Source organism: Peromyscus maniculatus, chromosome 16 (assembly GCF_049852395.1).
Source record: "Peromyscus maniculatus bairdii isolate BWxNUB_F1_BW_parent chromosome 16, HU_Pman_BW_mat_3.1, whole genome shotgun sequence".
Lineage (NCBI taxonomy): Eukaryota > Metazoa > Chordata > Mammalia > Rodentia > Cricetidae > Peromyscus > Peromyscus maniculatus.
In genome coordinates this window covers 52,854,942-52,879,891 of record NC_134867.1, presented here as the reverse complement: position 1 = coordinate 52,879,891, position 24,950 = coordinate 52,854,942, and the positions used below count along the sequence as shown (strand labels likewise).

Sequence of the window (24,950 nt, the reverse complement as noted above, 5' to 3'; positions counted from 1 at the left end):
CCTCCCGTAAGCTGTAGGAGCCCATTTTTGGTTTCCTCGTGGCTTTACCCAGCAGGTCCGCATAGAGGATGACTAGGACCACGGGCCTGAGTGCAGGTGTCTGAGATGGTCTGCACTTGGCTGTGCTGCGGGAGGAAGACTTTTGCTCCACCCCTTGGCATCTCTATAAATACCCTGGGGCAGAGACAGTCAGGGCCCGTTGGAAAAGGTTCCAGGTCCTCTCGAGGTTATCCTTTATTTTCTGTCTGTTTATCTCCACAATCTAAATCTTCCTATCTAATACTTCCTGCTGCTCGCACTCAAGAAAACTCTGGGGGGGGTGGGGTTGGTGGGTAAACGCCCACTGTAAGCATCATGGGTCCAACCAAGACTACCTCATTTCGTATGCAAACCCAAAGCTAGTGTGTGATCACAAGCAAACTTCAATGCTGGCACAAACACCACTCCTTGTCAATATATTTGCAGATAGTTTTCTTCTTAACACAAAGCTGTGTGAATTTAACTTTTGTTCAGATAATATTGTATAACCAAGAGCTTCATTATTAGTCTCCTGTGCACAAACTTTCAAAATAGGATGGGTACCATTTGGGTGATTCTTTTTCCCCACACTTATTCTCCATACAGTGATTATGTCTCCATTTTGTGGCTGTGGTTTCAAACACTTGAAATTTGGATTTGCACTTTATGCAAATAAATGTTAATTTTCCTAATAATTTATTTTTCTATCTATAGATTAGTCAGGAGCTGACTCAAAATAAATAAAGAGTTATGACCCTAACCCACAGCCCAGAGGACATTCATACTAGAGTGCACACACAGACTGGTGGAAGTTTTGAAGTTGTGTTTTGGGGGGAGATTTTCTTTAAGTGGAGCATTTACCCAGCAGATGCCTCCAGGGATCCAAAGGCTGCCTTTTCATCCAGGAGGCTTGCTCTGTTCTACTCTTAACAGATGCTCAGCGATGCAGAAGATGCAGAACAACATTTTACTTCAGATGAGCCGACCTTTCCCCGATCAGGGCTGTCCCAGTGGCATTGTGTATGTTGAAAAGGACAAAGGTAGCTGAAGTTTAAAGTCTCATTATTAGCAAACTGGGTGCTGGCTGACCGGGGATGTATCTGCCCCAGAAGCCATTGTGTTCCTGGGCTGCACTATAGAGCTGCCAACACTGCCCTAGGCTGGTCATTCTGTGCCTGGAGGACCACGGACAGTTCCCACTGGATCTTTTCATCAGGATGCGATGGGCTCTGTCGTGGATAAGATTAGACCCACAATAAACAATATTGTATCGTGTAATCTTTAAATGCTGTTCTGACTTAAAATTTTTAGGACGACCCTAAAGATAAATCATCTAATAAATTTTCATAAATATCAGAATGTCAACCTTGACGACGTCAATACAATAATATATTAAAAGCTAAGAAGTTAAAAGAGGGGGGGTGAAAAATTAAGAGGATTGAATTCTTCCTGTTTTGTGGCAGGGAGTACAATGAACGACCTTCTGCCATTTCTTCCATCATTCCTTGGCTCGGCTGTTGATTGTACTTTAGACTCCCAGGAACAGCTGGAACTTGGACCTCATGAGCAGGTGTTATATTCGTGTCTGTCTTCATGCCAGTTCCTCATCTGGAGAGTGGAACTCCTCAACCTCTTAGACAACACAGAGAGGGGCCAAGTAAAGAGCACTGGGGAAAACCTTGGACTGCTTAGCCAAAGGAAGAAACTTAGAAATTACTTCAAAATGTTTGCAATGTGGCCTGGTAGCACAGGCCTGAAATCCTAGGTACTTGGGAGGCTGAGAAGAAGGGTCAAGGCTTGCCTAGACTATGGAATACATTTGTGTCCAGCCTGGGCAATTTAACAAGACGTGGTCTCCAAGAATTTTTTTTTCCTAAGTCAAGAAAATATGCCTGAGGATCATGTGCCTTGCATGAATGAGACCATAGGTTCAATCTGCAGAACTGAAGAAACAAGAAAGGAAAGGAAGGATGGGGGGAGGAAAGGAGGGGAAGGGGAAGGAGTGGAGAGGAGAGAAGAGGAGGTAAGGGGGGGAGAGTTGGGGAAGGGGGGAAAGGGAGGGGAGGGGAGAGAAGGAAGAAAATATATCTCCACTTGCTCTGTGAAGTAAGAGACTACCAGGATTAGGGCATAAATTGTAGAAGCTCTGGTCTCAGGCTCTTTTGATGGGGAACTGCCCCAGCTGGAAGTGCAGGAACATCAGGGACTTTCCACCTCTGGGGGAGCCTGAGGAAGGGCTAGCCACCAGGTAGCAGGGGAAAGATAAGTCTTTAAAGTGCTTACCTAGTATACACAAGGCTCTGGGGTCAACCCCCAGAACTGCCAAAAATAATTAATAAATTGGAATAATAAAATATGACAGGCATGGCGCTCACCTTTAATCCCAGTGCCTGGGAGGCAGAGGCAAGCTGATCTCTGTGAGTTTGAGCCTAGCCTGGTCTACATAGTTTAGCCCCAACTAGCTGCATAGTGAGAACTTATCCCAAAACAAGTAACTAAAGATAATTCACATTCCTATGGGAGCTGGGGTCTAGATAGGAAATTACCTGAAGGTTTCTTCCAACATGGCACGTGGTGTTAGACAGTCTTAGTTTCCTTAGTAATCTATGTCTAACCATTTCTCACTTCCAGGAACTGTTCTGCCTGCCTCTTCTCTTCAAATAATCTCATGCTCATTTTAATCTCTAGGTAAAAGTGAGTCACAAGGAGAGAGAAGAAAAAGTAAATTGTGTACTGGATGCACACTGAGTACTACACGGATGTTACCGTGTGTTCTCTGTAGCTGTGGCTTCCTACATACATGGATCCAACCAACAGGTCAAAAATACACAGGAAGGAAATTAAGTGCAGACCTTTTCCTTGTAAATTCTTAACAAATAATAGTTGTGTGCTAGTCTGATTGTATTAAGTGTTAGAAGTAATTGAGAGATAACCTAAAATCTGTGAGATGATATGTATACTAAACTATAGTACTTTACACAATGGCTTGAACATCCACAGATTTTTTTATTTTTATTTTTATTTTTTTTGCTCTCCATGGGGCATCCTGGATTGGAGCCCCCACAGATATCAAGGGATTATTACCTATAACTTAATACTAAAAATACATATAACATATAGCCTTAAATCATATTCCCATTTTAGGGATAATTTTCAAAGAAACCAAAGGTTCCAAAAGTAAAGTTGCATGCCTGGGAAGGACTTCATAATCAAATGATTCTGGAGCCACAACCAAAGTCCCAGCAATAGCCAGGTGGTGGTGGTGCCCACCTTTGATTCCAGCACTTGGGAGGCAGAGGCAGGTGGATCTCTTTGAGTTCAAGGCCAACATGGTCTACAGAGTGAGTTCCATGACAGCCAGGGCTACATAAAGAAACCCTGCCTGGAAAAACAAAACAAAAACAAAAACAACAGCAACAATAAAATGACTAAGCAACTCGAGAGGAGAGGTTTTTTTTTTTTTTCCACTCATGGTTTAATGGTGTTGGTCCCTCATGCTGGAGAAGTCAACACAGTGGAAGCATGAAGCAGCTGGTCCCATTACATACACAATATGCTCAGCTAACTTTCTCCTTTTTACAGTCCAGGACCTGAGCCTAGGGAATAGTACCACCCATTTCTACTGTGGGTTTCCCAACCTCAATTAACCTAATCAACATAGTCTCTCATGAAGCATCCTAGAGGCTAAACAATCCCTCCTAGGTGTCCCCTGAGGCTTTTCTAATAGGGGATGCCAGATCTTGAGATGGAGACCATTAACTTGAGCTACTCCAGCCTGCTTCTTAACTCCTCTGCCCACCATATTAGGCTCTGCTGTCTGTACTCCTTGAATGTAGCATAATGAAGAAAATAATACCGAAGGGTCATCATTCCAAACCTAGGTATAACTGGATCCAAAAACAGTACCATCCCCTAGTTTCTTCTTTCTAACCAAGGAAATATGAACAGTGTTAACAAAAGAGGCTATTTAAAGTAGAACATGTGTATTTAACTTCTAGGCTCTAAGAAAGGTGTGTGTGGCTTTTATGGGCAAAGTGGCTACTTTGAACAGAGCTGAATTTTTTTTTTTAAGATCACAAAGATAAAAGGTACCAAGCTTTGACAGCTTTTAAAACACACTGCAACATTTTTGGTGCAGCTGAGGGGTACATGTGCTTAACGGGCATAATATCTTCACTTCAGTTCCCAGTACCCAAACACACAAAATAACTGCTAAAGATTTCCAAAGAATATATTTATTACACATGATAAATCACCTGGATTTTTTTTTCTTGGAGTCAGGGTCTTACTATGTAGACCAGACTGACCATTAACTCACAGAGATCCTCCTGCCTCTGCCTCCTGAATGCTGAGATTAAAAGTGTGCGCCACCACACTTGGTGCTTAATACAGTCTTTAAACAAAGTGATAAAGCCAAATTTTGTAGACAACCCCCGCCCCAGCTGTGAAGCTAGGCTACTCCAGCCTCTTCCATACATCTGGACTTTCCTAATAAAGTTTCCTACCTCAAAAACAGAGCTTTGGAAAGCAGTCTGGAGACTTTCCGAGGCTGTTAACGTGTCGGTAAGAAGCACTGGCTGGAATTTTTTGATAGTAAATCATCAGAGTAATAGTTCTGTGAATGAGCACTTTATTAAAGACCTCAGGTTTTTATTGCCCATATTTTTATTTTACAATTTTTATGATGCTGGCAGGAACCTGGAGCCAAAGTACTTGAGTTTCCAGAATCACTCCCAAGTAAAGACACTTATATAAGAAAAGGAGTTGGGTTCTGTTTTCCTGTTTCGTGTAGCAGCACTCTGACACACTTTCTCACTCATTTCCTACTAACGTCCAGAGACACTTTTCGAAAGTTTATACTCACTAAGGAAATTGCACAGCTGTTTATTATTGTTCTTCCGCTAATAAATAATCCCTGCCAGCACAATTATATATAGGATGGTGCGGCGGCGGCTGCCGCCGTGCAAAGAGGATGATGATTGACAGAGGCCGAGCACTGTGGCGACACGGGTTCAGGCCCCAGGCTTGCCACGTGATCGCTGTGTGAACTTGAACAGATCACACAATCTCACTGAGCACTGTCACTGCGAGGCGGTGAATGTACAGGAAGTGAGCGTGCCTGCAGGGTTAAGTATGGTCTCAAAGCACCTTGTTTCCTTGACAAGGAGAACCGCCAGTTCTCTGGGGAATTGAGGGGTTGGGGCTGGGAACCTGGAAATTTCAAGTAAGCCTAGGATATTGCCTTTATCCTGAAAGTAAGGAGCCGTTAAACAAGTGTCACGGGGCAGGGGCACAGGGCCATCTCCAAGGAGCTTCAGATGCCCAAGATCAGAGAATCTGGACTATCAAGAGAAAAACTGTTAGACAACCAGACAATAAAAGTTAATGTCAAAGAATGAAAAAGACGCTGCTTTTTATAGAATTATAGCAGCTGAACATCCTCGTAGTCAGCGCTTTGTTCTGGATTCTGGGTCCTTTAAGAAAAACAAGAGATCGAGGGAGGGAGGGAGGGAGGGAGGGAGGGAGGGAGGGAGGGAGAGAGGACCTCATTAGAATTCAGCCACACCAGCACATGACCTGGCATTTCCAACTCACTGTTGTATAAGCCATACACTCTGAATTTTTTTAAGTGTCATTTCCTATATTTTTACGGTCCTGGGAATCTAACAAACCCAAGGCTTGCACATTGAGACTCTCATGCTCTCACTGCACTGGATCCCCAGCCCAGCCTGTGGCATTTTGTTCTAGAAGCACAAACCGTCCAAGACAAGGAGCTGATGAAAACGACAGTCTTTGCTGTTCCCCAGTGCTGAAGTACCGAGGAAGGAAAGCCAAAGGTAAGGGGGTTTGTTCACGAAGAGCGCTGGAAATAATGAGAAATGACCATCGTGACTGTGGAATAATTGGAAATCATCATTATTACTGCGGATCACTGTCAGACCCAGTGACGTCGCTGTAGATAAGGAAGGTGTAAGGAAGATGCCTCCTTCACACACCAACTCACATCATTCTTAGCCTGGAGGCCACTGGGCCTTCCTCCCTCGTGGAGCCTCTCTGGGACATCCAGTTACTACCTAATCAGAAAGTCCCAATCCATGACTAGAGTCATGGCATGTTCCCTAATTGGCTACACTCGCTTTAGCTTTTGAAAGTGAATGGTTAGTGTTAATCCAATAATGAGTTTCTTCAACACGTAATTCAAAACATAATTAAAAGATTACACAGTGTTAAACATACAGTATTTATTCTCACACTCAAACAAGGGCTAGCTAGTTGGAAAAGACCAAGCTATTCATTGTGTAAACAAAAGTTTATAATTAGGAGCCAATTCCTTTGGTGGACACCTCTCAGAATTACGGCATCCATGTACTTGGATCCGCCAAGTCTTCTAGGATTTTATTTTACATGACAGATGACATGTGAAAAAATATATAGGACTATTGTGGTTTAAAAGAGAAATGCCCCTCGCCGGGCGTTGGTGGCGCACGCCTTTAATCCCAGCACTCGGGAGGCAGAGCCAGGCGGATCTCTGTGAGTTCGAGGCCAGCCTGGGCTACCAAGTGAGCTCCAGGAAAGGCGCAAAGCTACACAGAGAAACCCTGTCTCGAAAAACCAAAAAAAAAAAAAAAAAAAAAAAGAGAAATGCCCCTCATAGGCTCATGTGTTTGAACACTTGGTCCCCAGTGGGTGGTGCTATTGGGGAGGTTCTGGAACCTGCAGGAGGCAGAGCCCTCCTGGAGGAAGTATATCACTGGGGGTGGGATTTGAGGTGGGATTTTATAGCTGACCCTACTTCCTGTTTCCTCTCTTTCTGCTTCCTGTGTGTGGATGAAATATGATCAGTCGTCTTCCTGACCACCAGGCGGCCTCTCACTCCGGCTGCCATGGTTTCTCTCCCATCCTGGACCATATCCCCTCCGGAACTGTAAGCCAACATGAAACTTTTCTCCCCAAAATTGCCTTTGTTTGAGTATTCTATCACAACAGCAAAGCGACTGATACAATTCTTCATAATGGTCTTGTTGATAACAGTGTGTAGTGTATTGTATTATACATATACAAGTACATTGAATAGTTCCAGAAGGTTATATATATATGTGTGTGTGTGTGTGTGTGTGTGTATTTATATATATGTATATATATATTTATATATATATATATATATATATTTAAATGTGTTTCAAAGAAAAAAAAGGCTAGGATTGCTCAGATTGCTTCTACATAAACATGAGAATTTACATTTGGATCCCCAATATCTGTGCAAAAAGCCAAGTATGAAGAGGGGAAAGGGAGGGAGAGAGAGGACGGAAGAAGAGAGAGAGCACACCACTATAATCCCAAAGGTGAAGTCAGGATTTTGAGAACCCTCTAGCCATCCAGTGTGGCCAGTTGGTGAGCTCCTGGCTCGGTGGGAAACTCTGTTTCAAAAAATAAGGTGGAGAGATATAAAGAAAGACCACCTTTGTTAACCCCATTGTCAACCTCTGACCTCCACCCGTGTGTAGGGCACACACACACAATTAATTAAATAAAAAAGGAATTACAAAAAGTTTCCCCAGAGAAGTGGGTGCCTAAGAAAAGGGAAGAGAGGGAGGAGCTGACATTTAATATCTTTTGTGCAACTAGAATTTTGCATCTTTTAAACTCATTACCTATTAGTTCAAAGTCTAAGACTTGAATATGAAAAACATCCTTATTATCTAATCAAAGTAGGCCATCCTGTCTACAAATCCTTTAGAGCATTTTGTACTTCTTTTTTGCAACTAGAAATATATAACTAGTATGTATAAAAAGTATATCTCAAACATCAAATGTGCTACTTGGATCACTTAGCCCCACAATGGGCCGCCCCTCCTGCTGAGAGCAGCCCTTTGAAACAGTAGCCCATAATTTCAGGACATCTGCTCCAGCATTTCTGCTCTGTGAGCTCGGCACAGAGGCACCTTCAGCCCACTGTACCTGATTCAGCTTGTCTTTCTCCAGCGCCCAGGAGGCAGCTCTTTTCTGCTCCCTGCTGACTTCCGCCGCCAGCCTCATGATCGTTTCTCTGTTAGCTTTTGCCTCCATCTCATGGACATTTATAGTCTCTTCAAGAGTACTGATTTGTCCTTTCAGGAATGTGTTTTCCTTGCACAGCTCTCTAAGCTGAAGAGAAAAAAAATTACAGCTGTGCTAAAAAGAAACACAAAAAAAACAAAAACAGACAATTCCATCCACTTTCTCCAAGCAATTCACAATCTATAGCCTAATGAGGTTGTGATCTTACAGAACAATAAAAAAGACAGATCCAAACAGTCACATTTTCAAAGGCAGGCTCTACACGCCACTATTTGCAGACCCAGTGATCAAATTAAAATCATTCAAAGGAGGCCACAAGGCAAGGACGGTGGGAGGTGAGTAAGCTTTGGCGAGTGCCGGATGAAGTATGCTGGAGGCGAGACAATAGGCTAAGAAGACAGCAAAGGTCACTGACCAAGAGAGCTGCCCTCAGCCCACATCCACTTGCACCTACTGTGTGCCAGGTGCTGGCATGGGGGCGCCGCAGAGAAAACAGAGCAGTTGTGTTTACGAATATCTTTCCAAATAATGGTAAGCATCCTATGGAGCGTGCTAAAAATGGTTGTCTTGGGGGTTAGTGTCCACAGGGCTTTTTGCTTTCCATGCTGTGTGTTGAAAAATGTGCACTGGAAGCATTTGTAAGACTCACTAGTGTAGTGCGTAGCCATTCCAGCTTTGACCTGGAAGTTCCAACCCCCATTGAAGCTTTGGTAATGGTCACACCTACAAGGCAGGGCTGAGATGCACAGGCTCTCTTGGTTCCTGGACCCTGGACGCTGGAGCTAAACCGAGCAGAGTTCTCCAGAGATCACTGCCGGACTGTACCACACCTTTCCCAGACGCTGTTACCTATCCCTTCACTTGTAAGTTACCCCACAAAATAAACCTCCCTTTTAACTATGTGGAGTGGCCTTAATAATTTCACCAATACACTAGCCACGTAGATAAGCTCACTCTCCAGGGCCATTAACAGTGCCCGTAACAGGACTTGAGAGCCCAGATAGCATGGTCAGCTTTTGTGTGTGGACCACCCATGGAAGTGGCCCATCTCTCAGCCCCTGCACTTGGGACCATGTCACAACTCAATGCTGTCCATCCCTCTTGCACACTTCCTCGCATTCCCATGCTCACTTTTCAGCATCCATCTAAGTCCCCACCTCTGGGGTAGTGCCCCAGTCTGCCTAAGCCAGCTTCCCAAACCGCTGGCATCCTTCATTCCCTAACCCTGCATCACAAGGTGATTTTCTTCACAGAACCCTTCACCAGATAGGATGGCATCACAGTTATTCACCGTGGCACCATCTCCCACCCCATAACAATGAAAGCTGGGTGTTTCCCCAAGGGTGTAGAATTAACCTTGTGGCATTCACTGCCACATCCCCAGAACAGTGCCCAACATGTAATATACATTCATTAAACATTGGTAAAATGGATGCATGAACATCAAATCAATTATGAAGACTGCTTCCTGGCTAGGCGTAGTGACACATCTTAACTCCCAGAACACAGGAGGCAGAGGTAGGTAGATCTCTTCGAGTTCAAGGCCCATCTTGTTTACACAGAGAGCTCCAGGCCAACCAGGGTGACATAGTAAGACCATGTCTAAATGTGGGAGATATTGGAAAAATGAACTAATAGTTAAAAATATATACTGATCTTCCAGAGGACCCATGTTCAGTTCCCAGAACCCAAATCAAGCAGTTCACAACTACCTACAACTCCAGTTGCTTCCTGACAGATACTCATACAGCCATTCTTAAAAGTCTCCTCCCAGCTGTCCACTAGTCAGCCCTACAGCGTCCTCTGCAAGCTGATTCATTTTGATTTAGCAACAGTCCAGTATACAGAGTGACTGAAGTGCCAGGGACCCTCATGGGTGATGAATGTTTCTACTCCTCCAAGTTAATGTAGGACTAGGAGCTTCCTTGCATCTGATGCCTTATTCTGATCTCCAAGAGCATATACCCATACCCCCACATGGACGTACACACACATACACATAATCAAAACTAAGATCTTTTTTTAAAGAATGCTCCCCCGCCCTTTTTTACCATGTGTTTACACAGGCATGTGAAAGGAAAGGAATGACTGTGATAGTGTGGATTTTCTTCTGCTTCTCATGGGGATGCTTAGTAGGTACAAGATTTCCTGTCTGACAGTGAGATCTTTAAAAAGGAGTACCTGTGCCGGGCGGTGGTGGTGAACGCCTTTAATCCCAGCACTCGGGAGGCAGAGGAAGGTGGATCTCTGTGAGTTTGAGGCCAGCCTGGGCTACAGAGCGAGGATCCAGGATAAGCACCAAAGCTACACAGAGAAACCCTGTCTCAAAAAACCAAAAAAGAAAAAAAAAAAAAAAAAAAAAAAAGAGTACCTGCTCCAGCTGGAGTACTCTGTTTTTAAAACACAGGTCCCCTCGATTTCAGGCTTGGTAAGGCCTACAAGGAAATTGTGATTGAAGAGACCACTCAGGGCAGGACAGGTGGCACAGTGGTTACGAGTGTGTACTGCTCTTGCAGACCCAAATCAGTTCCTAGCACGCATGTCAGGCAGTTCACAACCACCTGTGGCTCCATCTCTAAGGGATCCAACACCTATGGCCTCCAGGAACACCTGTACTCACATGTGTATACACACATACACACACACACACACACACACACACACACACACACACACACACACACACACCACAAAAATAAAATGTTTGGGAAAAGGAGAGATTACTCATTATACATGTCTTTGTTGCAAGGGTCAGTACTTGGAGAATCCCTGGGGCCACTGAGAAGGAAGAGGAACAAGGAAATACAGACAAGCGGCTTCCTTATGGCTTCTGTGGGGAGAAACTAGAGTGATCCAGGCTGAGAACTGGCTGGAATGAATACTTGCAGGACTTGAGGTGGGGCCGGGGTTGCTCAGAGCCATCTGATATCTAGTTCTGAGGTGAGCAGCGCAACAGGACTGTGACCAAGGGTGTAAGATCCAGCAGGCGGCTGAGGAGTGGTCTCTGTTTTGTTTGCATGTGAAAGTGGCCATCCAAGGGAATCGCCTACCATTGGCACCAGCTGGCTGAGTGTGGGGGGATGGGCTCTCCTGGTAGGTAAGGGCCAAGTGGCAAAGCATTGGGAATACAGAAAATAAAGGGGCATGATTAACAGAGATCCTACTGAAATACGCTTAGGTTGTCACTAGTACAGGGAAGGGATTCCCAAAGAAATTTTAAGTTCCCTTTTGCTCTGCCCACCACTTGGCTTAAGAAACATACAAGTCCCCCAAACCACACCAAAAAGTGGACTCATGCAAGCCAGCACCTAGTCCTATATTCACTAGGAGGAGTAGGAACATTCACCACCCACGAGTGCTATGGGATGTCCTGTATGCTGTAAATATATGTTGCTATGATTGATTGATAAATAAAATGCTGATTGTCCGGTAGTCAGGCAGGAAGGATAGTGTAGGTGGGACAAGGAGGAGGAGAATGCTGGGAAGTAGAAGGCTGAGGCAAGGAGACACTGACAGCCGTTGCCATGAGGAACAGGATGTAAAGTACCGGTAAGCCATGAGCCATATGGTAAGGTATAGATTAATACAAATGGGTTAATTTAAGATATAAGAACTAGATAGCAAGACGCCTGAGCCATTAGGTCAAACAGTTTAAATAATATAAGCATCTGTGTGTGTTTACTTGGCTGCAGGACTGGCAGGTGAGAGAGATTTGTCCTGACGGTGGGCCAGGCAGGACCAGGAGATAACCCCAGCTACACATGAGGGTCCCTGGCACTCTAGCCCTCGCTCTATGCAGTGGACTGTTGCTAAATCAAAATGAATCAGCTTGCAGGGGACGCCGTAGGGCTGACTAGTAGACAGCTGGGAGGAGACTTTTAGGAATGGCTGAATCTGTCAGGATATAAGGACACAAGATGTTTATGAATGAGCAGACACCTGTATGAATCATTATGTACCAAGCCAAGCATTACATCAGAATTAGCAGTTTCCACCTTTAATAGCAATCTGCCAAAGGATAAGATTTTATTAGTTCTGATGTAAAAGTTAATAATACTTTAGAATGAAGTCTAGCTTTTTACTCACTACATATGCCTAAAATGACACCTTGGGGGGGGGGCAGAGTTGGGGGCAATTGCTGTGGGATGTCTTTCTGTAATCTGTGAATATGTGTTGCTATGACTGGTTAATAAACAAGCTGCTTTGGCCTATGGCAAGGCAGCTTAGAGGCAGGTGGGAAATCCAAGGAGAGAGAAAGGAAGGAGAGAGACACCAGCCTGCCGCCCGAGGAATGCCAGCAGACCTTAGGTAAGCCATGGCCACGTGGCAACTTATAGATCAATAGAAATGGGTTAAGTTAGAAGAGACAGCCAGCAAGAATTCTTAGACATAGGCCATACAGTTTGAAAATAATATAAGCCTCTATGCATTTAATTGGGACTGACCAGCTGTGGGACCGTAGATAAGAGACTGTGGACCATGGGTGAGAGAGATTTGTCTGGACCGTGGGGGGCTGGGCGGGGACCCGAGAAATTCAGACTACAGGAAATATTTTATTAAGCACACTACACAGAGGGCTGCAGCTGGGACAGTAACGAAAGTACAAGCTGTAGCCTACGTCTTTCCACTTGGTGTCACATGGGTCCTCTGGTCCTGTTCCCCCGTCTTTGAAGGATACAAGATGGGATGGGAACATGGGGGAAAAACAAGAGGGAGGAGGAGAATCCACAAAAACATTTTATTTGAAGATGCATAGTGAAGTCTAATGCCACATGTATTCATTTTAAAAAACCAATGAAAATTAAAACATTAATGTTTTATATGTCTGATTTTGTTGGTGTGTGTTTGTAACGAAAAGAAAAAAGTTCATGCACAAACATATCATTTCGATAATTAATTGCATTTGAATACCTAAATGCATTTTAGACAACATAATTAATCCCTTTTAGACACTAATTAATCTCAAAAAAAAAATGCTAGTGAAGAACCGAGAATGGAAGCTCATAGAGGTGATGTGGTCTATCCTGGTCTACACCATTAATTAATGCTCCCTTTGGGCTACTGTCCAGTCTTCTGCCAACTCTAGACCCATCCACCACACTGTCCTTTCCTGTCCCATGTCAGTGTGACCCTGGGTGTATAGTGTGCCTTAAACCTGCGTGCAAATACCTTTAAAATGAAATCTTCATCAGACTCTTCCTCGTGCTTCTTGTCTAGGCTCAAGCAGTCGCGGAGCTGAGTCCGCAATTCCTCATGTCTCCGGAGATTCTCTGAGCCTTGTTTCTTAGCCTCCTCACTTTCCTTTGAACAGTTTCTATCAGTGAAATAACAAATAGATCAAGGGTTAGCACTATAGCAGATAACATTCATCAAACCAAGTCGGAACTAAAGCGCTCCATAGGGAATAACTACCACTTTCAATACGTCGTAATGACCCAGTACAAATGATTGACAGCTAAGTTCTGGCAGGAAATGAGAAATGCTGAAGCAACTTCAGCACACCTACAGTCTACAGAAGATAAAAATCTCCATGGCACCTAGATCTAATACCAGGAGGGGAAGAGTCTTTGCCCCCTGTTTTCAACTGATCTGCAGACATAAAGGCAAGCACTTAGTTCATACACAGACCCTCCACCATGGGTGTGGTCACAATCCACAAGCCCTGAGGCCTCTACTGTGCCCTCGAAGAGGAGAATGGCACTTTATGGATGCTACAAGGCCAAGTTTCATTTTCTTTTTAGATATTATGTCACTATAAGGTTCATAGCCAAGTATAACTGGTGGACACATATACATACATACATACATACATACAAAGATAATATCTGAAGCAGGGGATACTCCACCTGTGGAGAGGAAAATATTCAAGCACCAGGAACGAGTAATATGAGCAGGTACACAGAGAATCTTTAGCATATTGGCAATGTATGGAAATTGACAAGTCAATGAAATGTCAGGTATTTGGTCTCCAATAGGTCTATTGAAAAAGCACAGTGCATTTCCAATGCTTTCAATGTTCAGAGAGATATCATCAAAAAACAGGCATACTTTTAAGGCAAATTAGAATCATCTCAGTAATTTAGTACCATTTTTCAGTATTCTAGACAATAATCATGATTATTGCTTTCTTTTTCCCACGTTAAGTGTTTACTGCAAAATTTTTGACTCTATTCAAAGATTAACAAAGCATGTAATTGCACATACTCAAAAGCATATCATATTTCCATTTAGGAAAGTGCATTAATAAGTGACTAGTGTTGATCTATCTGTAGTTTCCGCACTCACAAAAAAAGCACAATGCCTGCCATGGCTCTGATAGATCTGCCTAGGTGACCCTACACATTAACCACAAGATTTCAACATCACAGCTCTATTGCAAAGGTCCCTAAATTATGTCCATAGCTATCTGCTTCTTTACTGACCGAATAAAGTCCCAAGAATCTACCCTAAGGAAATATCCACATAACTGTAAAAATACGAGTGTCTGCAGATGTCCTGTTCAGATTGTTTTATAGTAAACTTTTTAATGAAACGAATCTAAGTATTTAAAGGAAAGAGCCAAGGAACTAGTTTTAAGTAAGTTAAGCTTTTAAAGATTTTTTTTTTAATTTATATTTTATGGGCATGAGTGTTTAGCTAGTTATATGTATGTGCATCACATTTCTACCTAGTACCCATTAAGACCAGAAGAGGGCACTGGATCCTCTGGAACTGGAGTTATAAATGGACAATTGTGAGCTGCCATGTGGGTGCTGGGAACCAAACCTGCTCCCCTGAAAGAGTTGGAAGTGTTCTTATCTACTGAGCTATCTCTCCAGCTCCCAATTAAGCTATTTTAGAAGTGGAATATAAAATGCCATTAAGATGATAAACCAAATGACTTTTTAAAACATCAACAATGTAGTAGTCAGAAAAAGTACTATCTTACATAGTGCAATTCAGCAAAATCATCGGAAAGTCTATTCAAAAATGCTGATAAGATTTTCTATAAACAAAGGTTTTGAGTAATTTTAATTTCTTCTTGAGATTTTCTGTATTGAAAGGGTGTTTTTACAATAAGTATATGGCATTTGCATTACACATGTATGTAGGAGATAATTAATGAACATAACTATGCACTGGATCCTATCAGGGGTGCAAAAGATGCAGAAGTGTCGGGGTCCAGCTTTGACCTGTCGAAGGGTTCTTGGTGCGAGGAGAGAGGTGTGAAGAAGTATTATACAGAAATATAGACATAGACGGAGAGAAAAGACAGAGACACAGGATAGCTTTGGGAGGGCCCTGGGTCGGGAGGGCCCTGGGTCCATACCCAGTCACCCAGACTTTATTCATGATGGGCCTTTTAAATATCACCACGGGGAGGGGCAAAAGACCTCCCCCTTTCAAGGTGGAGGTACAAAGTACCAACAAGTGTAGACCCTTCCAAACACCCGGTAACCACACCCTTGGCCAAATGATCCCATTATGCAGCCCCGCTGGGTAAAGCAAGCTCAGACTTTCTGACTTTGAGTAAGGCCTTACTAGGGAGTCTCTGTCGGCTCCCACACAGAAGTGAGCAAGATAGATAACAATCCTTGCTCCATGAAGCTTATCAGAATATTAATCCATGTAATTGTCATATAAAGACTGGAGGGAAACGATCAAACAGAAAAGGGAGTAAAAAGTTTGTAGACATAGCACTCTTGGAAGGACTCGATGCCCAGGTCCTTCCGAGTGAGCGGCTAGATCAGACATAACCACGCTATCTTCGGAAGGACCTTGGCGACAACGGGATGAGCAGTTGCGAAGGGCCTGAGGAAGGATCGCGTCTGTCAGTTCAAGGAACAGCAAAGAAGCCAGTGGTCTGGAACAGAAGGGATAAGGGAGAGGAGAGTGACATGAGCAGGTTAGTCTGAGCCTTTTTGGTTGTAAAAACACAAGGTCTTTACCCTAAGTAAGAAGAGAAGTCACTGGAGGAGTCCTAGCTGAGGACTGACATGATCTAATGTGTGCTTAAATTCTGGATCATTCTGGCTGGGGTTGCACATTGACAGAAGAAAAACACGTTTGAACTGGTTATTTCTGTGTCCCCATACGCTGAATTGCTCATTGAATCCTCCATTGAGAGAGTATGTATACTTGAGGCTTCCAAGAGGTAATTATTAGGTCATGAATGTGAATCCCTATGAATAAGATTATTATATTTTTGGAAGAAAACAAGAAAGAGACTATCTCTCTTTCTCTCTCTGCCATGGGGGAGAAAAAAAAAAAGAAATTTGTCTTCAAACAGGAAGTGAGCCCTTACCAGGAAATAAATCAGTCAGCACTTCAATCTTGAACTTCCCAGCCTCCAGAACTATGAGCAGTAAATTTCTGTTGGCTAAGCCACATGTTCTTTTACACTATAACAATACCCTAAATTACTCAAAGAATAAACTGGTACCAGGAGTAGGGTCTTCAAGTAGTATATTCTTGCTACAATAAGTCCAGGTGAGAGATGATAGTGTGATTGGGGTAACAAATGCAAAATAGTTCATATTTAGTTTTCTTTTTAAGATGTTGTGAATGCATTTGCTAAACAGAGAAGAATATTAAAGAAAAAGAGAACCAGGGATGTTTTACCTGGTGGCTAGAAGAATGAAATTATCACCAAATCAAATAAGTACAGAAGGATATGGGGGGAACCTCAGGATCCCAGTTTCAGATGCATAAAGTTGAAATGTCTACTGGGCGTCCACATGAAGATGCCCAGGTTTGTGTGTCTTGTGAGAGGCGTTTCAAGCTGGATACAGAGTTGCTGTAGTATCACCCGAATCTAGCTCATACTTAAAAGGCAGGAGATTAAATAACATGGAAATAAGGAGAAAGGCACCCCAATATTTGGAAGTCAAGCGGAAGAAGAAAAACAGAAAAAAAGAAAAGGAAGAGATAAACCAGTTGTGTGTAATGTTCTGGAAGCCGAGGGAGAAAATTGGTTCACAGATCAGCCATAACTGATGCTGCAGAGGCCAGCAGCCCTGTGCCATTACTGGTGATCATTACCAAGGAATTTCAGTGGAGCAGAGAAAAGAGATAAACTGGAGATACCGCTTCATAAAAAGACGTAAGAACTCCTGTAATCCAAGTTCTCAAGAGGAAAAGGAAGGAGGATTATGAATTCAACACCAGCCTGGGCTACACAGAGAGAGACTGGTTTAAAGTCAAGCAAACAAACAAACAAACAAAAAAAGTTTGTTTATAGGGGGAAAAGGACAGGGGCTGGGGGCACTGGTTCATTTTTTTAAGATGGAATACATAAAAATAGTATCAACTACTTCATTAATAGTGATATTTAAAGCTGGTCATGGCACGGCATGACTGTAATCCTAGCACTCAGGAGGCAGAGGCAGAGCCATCTTAAGTTCAATGCTACATAGCAACACCATGTCTCAAAACATATTAATATAATCCCAACACTTGAGAGGTCGAGAGGCAGATCTCTGTGAGTTTGAGGCTAGCCTGGTCTATAATTCCAGGATAGACAGAATTACATGGAGAGACTCTTGTCTTAAAATATAAAATAAAATAAAGCCATCATAGAATTTTTAAATATATTTTGGAAGCCAGAAGTTCCCAATTTTGTTTTAATAGTGACCTCTTGATTGAATGAAGTAAAAAAAAAAAACAACAAAAAAAAACAACCCTGAGTTTCATGAGTTCTCTGTATAAAATGCCAATAAGACCTATTTAGGGATGTCTGGCTTCCTTGCATTTTTTTTAGCAAACCTCTAAATATACTCCTGTGGGATTCCCTGTCACTCCAAAGTTAAGCTTGTACTTAAGAAAACTCTCACATCTAATATATGCCATAAGTTTTTGCAGGTCTCACCAACAGGTTCTAAGCATGCCTAAGACAATGCTGTGTTTGTTGAAATACTTGATGACGTTTGAACTCGAGCAAAGTTTCCAAGACTACAAAGATATTTGAAGTCTGTAATTTTTTTTTTTCAGTTTGAGTTTCAAGGGAAAATAATGTATAACTTTCAAAGTTCGCTCGAGACATGGGCTGAGATCTAAAGCTAGTATGGCCACTAGCAAATGGGGAAACATTTCCAACTTTCTTACTGTAATTTTTCGTCCAATTCTAGGACTTTCTTCATTAGTTCCTGATTCTCCTTCATCGTGGTGTGAGCAGAGACCTCTGTTCGGATTTTAGAAGCAGAAAGAGCTGCCAGTTCCTCTTGGAGGTCCTGCACTCTGCCCCTCAAAGAGACGAGGAGAGATGATTTTCGGGCACTGTTTTCTTTGTAGCTCTCCATTTCAGCCTTCAGCTCTTGACAGCAAACTTCTTTAGAAAGCATCTTGGAGCGGAGCTCTCGAAGCTAATGTAAAGAGACCGGGGCGGGGGAGGAGAGGGGGAGATTTAACAATGTGCCATTGGAAGTGCCTACCAAAAGAACCAAAATTGTAATTTAAATTTTCACCTTTTTATTCATAACCTAGTCCAATTTCACTTTCTCTTTCTTGAATTTGGGTCTGCATTACCAAATTAGAAATTATGGCTGAATAAATTCCTGACTAATAGTCATAGTCTATCTTTTTCGAAAATCAGTTGAAGGCTAGTGTGATAGCCTGGTGGAAGAATAATTATATAGTGCGTGAGAGACTGCTGTGGGACGGTCTATATGTCAAATTGCTCTGATTGGTCAATAAATAAAACACTGGTTGGCCAGTGACCAGGCAGGAAGTAGGTGGGACAAGGAGAGAGGAGAATTCTGGGAAGCAGAAGGCTGAGGAGAGAGACACTGCAGCCGCCGCCATGACCAGCAGCATGTAAAGATGCTGGTAAGCCACCAGCCACGTGGCAAGGTATAGATTTATGGAAATGGATTAATTTAAGCTATAAGAACAGTTAACAAGAAGCCTGCCACGGCCATACAGTTTGTAAGCAATATAAGTCTCTGTGTTTACTTGGTTGGGTCTGAGCGGCTGTGGGACTGGCGGGTGACAAAGATTTGTCCTGACTGTGGGCAAGGCAGGAAAACTTTAGCTACAAGAGACCTTGAATTCAATACCCAGCACACAGACAAAAATAAAATTGAGCAACATCTTAAGTTGATTTCATGCTACTCGAGAAATATTTGTGGTGGATATTACAAAAAGCAATAAAATATTTCACAGTGGGAACCCATTTACTCTATCAGTATTGCTGCATTTAGCACTGATTTACAATGATTCAGGGAACCTCCAAGCCACAACTGTCTCTCAAGTAAATCCAGATGTTCAGGATATCACTGTATTTCTCCCATTTGCCTTCTTGACCATAATTGTAGGTGGTAAAGAAAAATAACATTCAGATTCTTGGGGGAAATCTGGCAACAAAGGGAAATTATGCAAAGGGAACTTTTGGACTTCTGTGGGTTCTGAAGCATCAAAATGCTGGAGGGTGTTTTCATTCTACTGACCGAGAACGTCTGGTCTCTTCTGCGGAACCATCTTCACACACATGTGGTTCTTCAGAACTGAGAATGTGCATGCATGCAGAGTCACACACATGTTACAAGTTCATCTCTCATTTGGTCCCTGGCACCCTCAGTCACACTGCTCGTTACCTCACAGGCCAGTCTAGACCCCTCACAGCCACTGCTCTGGAGCAGAATGATTCCAGAGAGGCTCCAAAACTCCGCTACACTAGTCAATCTTGGAATTTGCCCAATCAGAACTCCCACATGACGAGAATTCAGAAATCCTTCTAAGAGCTCTGGAATACAAGCAATCCATATTAAAGGAAGACATTCTGAAGGAGGCTTCAAGTTCCTCAAGGCCCATGCAACTTTAACCCAAAGTCCTCAGGTGTCCCCAGGTTATACAGACTTCACTAAAATCTAAAAGCCAGCATGGAGTTAGAGGTGCTAAGCACACAAGAAAGTAAGTCTAAACTTTGTCAATAGGTCAAAATCCCTTGCTTACTATCTTATTTCTAACCCTCAGCAACCCATTTCACCCTATAAAAGGCTTTAAAAATTCACTTCTGAGTGGTGAATGTGTACAGCATCTCACCTCAGACTGAGCGCATTCGAATTTGACCAAAGTTGCTGCAAGTTCACTTTGAGCATTTTCAGCCGCATCCCGGTAGTGATTCAGCTGTTCCCGGGTGACTGGGAATTCCGTGGGATGATTGGCAGTTTCCTGGTAGAGTTTCCACAAAAAACAAAGCATTAAAAGGAGTGTTAAAGAGTCTGTCATCTGAGACTGCACAAAGGTATCTCAGATGGAAATTTCCTTTGTATTTCAAATGCATAGAAAATGCTACCAAGAAGGTACTGTGTCTTTTTCTCAAAGTTCAAACAAGAAGCAGCCCAAGAAATAACGATGCACACACCCCTGAGATCATGGTAGAGAGATAAGGCATTTAAGAATTGATCTTTAGAGCTGGGTGCCATGGCCCACACCTATAATCCTAGCACTCAAGAAGCTGAGGTAGGAGGATCAAGAGTGTGAGGCCAACCTCTACAACATAGCAAAACCCTGTATCTTACAAGAAAAATAAGTCTTAGACTGTTCTATGAGAAAAATAATGTGGGTGCTAAGTAGCAGAGCCAATGTGTGAGGCTTTGGGTTGGATCTCCAATGAAAGGAAGGAGGGAGGAGGGAGGGAGGGAAGGAGGGAGGGAGGGAGGGAGGGAGGGAGGGAGGGAGGGAGGGAGGGAGGGAGGGAGGGAGGGAAGATAGCCAGGCATGGTAGCACTTGGGAGTTGGAGACAATAGGACCAGGGCTTTAAGATTAACATTGACCACTTGTCAACTTCAAGGCCAGCCTGGGCTACATGAGACCCTATCTTAAAAAGCAAAAACAAAACAATAGAATAAGGAGGTTGGAGGAAGAGGAGGAGGAGGGGGTGGCAGAACAAGAAAAAGAAACCAAGCAAGCAAGAATTGGAGGTGGCTAGCTTAGAGTTTTTTCCTAGCTAAGAAGATGGCTCAGTGGATAAAGCACTGGCCGTGCAAATGTGAGGACCTGAGTTCAAATCCCGAGGACCCATATCAAAGCCAGGTGTCCATCTGTCTGTCCTAGCAGTTCTATAGGGAGCTGCGGGGCAGAGACGGAGGAATCCCAGTAGCTCACAGGCCAGCCAGCCAGTCTGGAATACACAGCACTCAACTACAAAGAGACCCTGTCTCAAACAAGGTGGACGGTAAGGACCACCATCCGAGGTTTTCCTCTGACCTCCACAAGAGAACCATGCCATGGGCACTGACTGTAAATGAACACACATCATCCACACGCACACGCACAAAAAAAGTAAATTAAAATAATGTTTTCAAGTTTCCTTCTACTTCACTCAGTGTCTCACATCAGCCCAGAACAAAAAGACACAGCAGCCAGGCAGTGGTGGTGCACGTCTTTAATCCCAGCACTCGGGAGGCAGAGGCAGGCAGATCTCTGTGAGTTTGAGGCCAGCCTGCTCTACAGAGCAAGTTCCAGGACAGGCTCTGTTACACAGAGAAACTTTGCCTCAAAAAAAAAAAAAAAAAAACAAAAACCAGAGAGAGAGAGAGAGAGAGAGAGAGAGAGAGAGAGAGAGAGAGAGAGAGAGAGAGAGAGAACAAAGAATTGTGAAAAGAGCTTCTTTTTAACTGCTACATCCTGCGGAGTAAGCTTCACTGTCCTTCCACATACGAAGATGATGGGCCGCTGCTTTCCGATCTCACTTCTTTGCCGAGGAATTATGCGGCTTACATGTAAAAGGTCGCCTTCTTCCTAATGGTTCGTTTTGCCATTTTTCTCAGTATCACAATCACTCTCAGATCATGAAAGCAACTTAAGTGAATGCATGAGGTGAGAGATGGGGTGGTGGAGAGTCACAGGAAGTCTAGGCCCTTCTGGAAGGTAGCAGTTCTGGGCTCCCACAGACAGCTGCTGATGTAAAAGTAAGGGTCCCTGCCTGTCCAAACCATCACAGTTTTTCTTTTTCTTTCTGTTTGTTTGTTTGTTTGTTTTAGATTATGTGTCTGGGTGTTTGGCTGCATGTATACCTGCGCACCACGTGTGTGTGCCTGATGCCCAAAGAGGCCAGAAGAGGGTGTTGGGCTCCCTACAACTGGAGTTACAGATGGTTGGGAGCTGACATGTGGATGCTGGGATTCAAACCCAAGTCCTCTGGAAGAGCAACAAGTGCTCTTAACCACCGAGCCATCTCTCCAGCCCCTCATTCCAATTTTGCAAGACAAGCCAAACTTCCCCAGTTTGTGCAGCTTGGCCACCCACTTGAATGTTTAAACAAGAAAAACAGGAGCCAAGTGAACACAGCTGAGCAGCAGATTTGGCAGGGCGGGTCCCCATCTGCCACCTCTGGTCCTCTTTCTGCTCGTCATGCTTAAGTATATACATCTGGTAAGGATGATTCCTTAGTTTGGACATTGCGGTGGTTAACGATGTTACCTCGACAGGGTGCGTGCGTGCGTGTGTGTGTGTGTGTGTGTGTGTGTGTGTGTGTGTGTGTGTGTGTGTACAGAAGAAGGTATAAGATCCCCTGGAACTAGAGCTACATACAGACAGTAGTAAGCCCCCTTGACGTATGCTGAGCCATCTCTCCAGCCCCTTCACAGAAGTTAGAATAACCAGAGACATAAACCCCCGGGAGTACCTGTGAGGGAGTCTCTAGACTGGGTCGGCTGACAAGCTAAGCTGAAAACCACTTGCTCTGTTTGGTCTGCACAGAACACGACAGTGAAATGACTGTAGGCAACACAGATGGGAGCTGGCATGTGATGGGAAGTGGTACCATCCCATGAGCCTGGGGACCCAGACAATAAAAATGAGAAAGCACCACTCTGGGCTTCCTGAAGGTGGGTGCGATATGACCAGCCACCCCATGCATTTGCCACTAACCCATCCTGGCCACGATGGACTGGACCCTCAAACTCTAAGCCAGAATAAGCGACTCTTCCTTAAGTTGCATTGGCCAAGTATCTTGCTGCAGCAATGAGAAAAGGAAGTAAAACAGACGTATGTCTCTACCCACCTCTGTGAATTCTCCAGGCCCTGTGGTCTTTGTGAAAGACATGCAAGAAAACCACTCACTTTTTTTTTTTAAAGCAATGTGAAAGAGGTCACAGCAAGGAGAATCTCATGAAATATTCCAGCAGCCTCAGAGGACACGTGAGTAAAACCAAAAATGACCACCAGAGACTACTCCACCGCCAGCCACCAGGGCTTGATATACTCATGTACACAGAAGTCATCAAGCAGTCCTGAACTGGAAAACAAACGCTGCCATGACCTGTGTGTGCCAGGCAATCCACAAGGTGCCAAGCAGGACCTGTAGCTCCTGGACACGGAGCGACAGCCAGTGTTTACAGTCACAACACAACCAAGGTGGCTAAATACTCCTGGGGAGAGAGCCGAACAGGTTGAACGGAAGCTCTTGGTGCAGGGTCCCCATCCTACCGGCCTCATTCAGGACTCAGAAGGGCCTGCTGACTCTCAACACCACAGCTACACTTCCTACATGAGGCCATGAGAGACTGAAGTGTGCTCGGGAGAGGTTTCAACCTTAGTGTACACAGCCCACCACTTAATAAAAATTTTATTAGGAGAATAAGTTCTCCAATGCCTGTGATCTCTTTCAACAACAAAGCACATTTCACTGAGGAAGTGATGTAATTATCTCATTTAAGAAGTGCTGTAATTATCGCATTGTTTTATATCTCCTTCTAATAAATGCAATGTGCCCACTGAATATAATATTAAGAGCCATATGAAACAGTTCAGAAATAGCCCTTCATCCTAGCAGGTCCTGATCTAAAGGAGCTCTGTACCAAAAGTATTAACATCTTCAAATGTTCATGGGTGGACACGGATGTATTTCAGTTAAAAACATGGGTATGGGTGCAAAGCAGTCCATGTCAGAGAACTTGCCAAGCATGTATAAAGCCTTGATGGCTTTATATATAATTTTACAATACCATTCAGTTCTACATATCAGCCGTGGGTTCCCCTATTCTCCCCCCTCCCACCCCCTCCCCTTACCCCCAGCCTACCCCCCATTCCCACCTCCTCCAGGACAAGTCCTCCCCCGAGAACTGCAATCAACCTGGTAGACTCAGTCCAGGCAGGTCCAGTCCCTTCCTCCCAGACTGAGCCAAGTGTCCCTGCATAAGCTCCAGGTTTCAAACAGCCAACTCATGCAATGAGCACAGGACTTGGTCCCACTGCCTAGTTGCCTCCCAAACTGATCAAGCCAAACAACTGTCTCACCTATTCAGAGGGCCTGATCCAGCTGGGGGCCCCTCAGCCTTTGGTTCATAGTTCATGTGTTTCCATTCATTTGGCTGTTTTTTTTTTCAATAATTGAGTAAAACTGAAATTTATTATAAGCCACAGTCGTCCTAGGGACCTCCATGCTATATATATAGCCTCTATGGTTCTATGAGTTGTGGTCTGATTGTTCTTTATTTTATATCTAGAATCCACCTATGAGTGAGTACATACCATGACTGTCTTTCTGGGTTTGGATTGCCTCACTCAGGATGATTTTTTCTAGTTCCATCCATTTGCCTGCAAATTTCATGCTTTCATTGTTTTTCTCTGCTGAGGAGTACTCCATTGTGTATATGTACCACATTTTTTTCATCCATTCTTCCATTGATGGGCATCTAGGTTGTTTCCAGGTTCTGGCTATTACAAATAGTGCTGCTATGAACATAGCTGAGCATGTATCTTTATGGTATGAATCAGCATTCCTTGGGTATATGCCCAAGAGTGGGATGGCTGGGTCTTGAGGTAGTTCGATTCCTAATTTTCTGAGAAACCGCCATACTGATTTCCACAGTGGTTGTACAAGTTTACATTCCCACCAACAGTGGAGGAGTGTTCCCTTTGCTCCACATCCTCTCCAACATTGGTTGTCATT

General features: G+C 43.7%; 1 protein-coding gene across 2 annotated transcripts in view; it reads right to left on the bottom strand.

Annotated features, from left to right (window-relative positions):
• Ccdc170 (coiled-coil domain containing 170) overlaps positions 1-24,950 on the bottom strand; it is an 84,346-nt gene that overhangs the window by 36,694 nt on the left and 22,702 nt on the right. The window contains exons 2-5 of one of the 2 annotated variants that reach the window (XM_015996806.3): positions 20,095-20,223; positions 18,160-18,416; positions 13,246-13,390; positions 7,978-8,163 (exon numbers count right to left, since the gene is read on the bottom strand). In XM_015996806.3, the coding sequence (XP_015852292.1) occupies positions 7,978-8,163; positions 13,246-13,390; positions 18,160-18,416; positions 20,095-20,223 (717 nt within the window). The remainder of the gene's footprint in view (positions 1-7,977; positions 8,164-13,245; positions 13,391-18,159; positions 18,417-20,094; positions 20,224-24,950) is intronic. The other variant, XM_076552826.1, reaches the window with a different exon arrangement.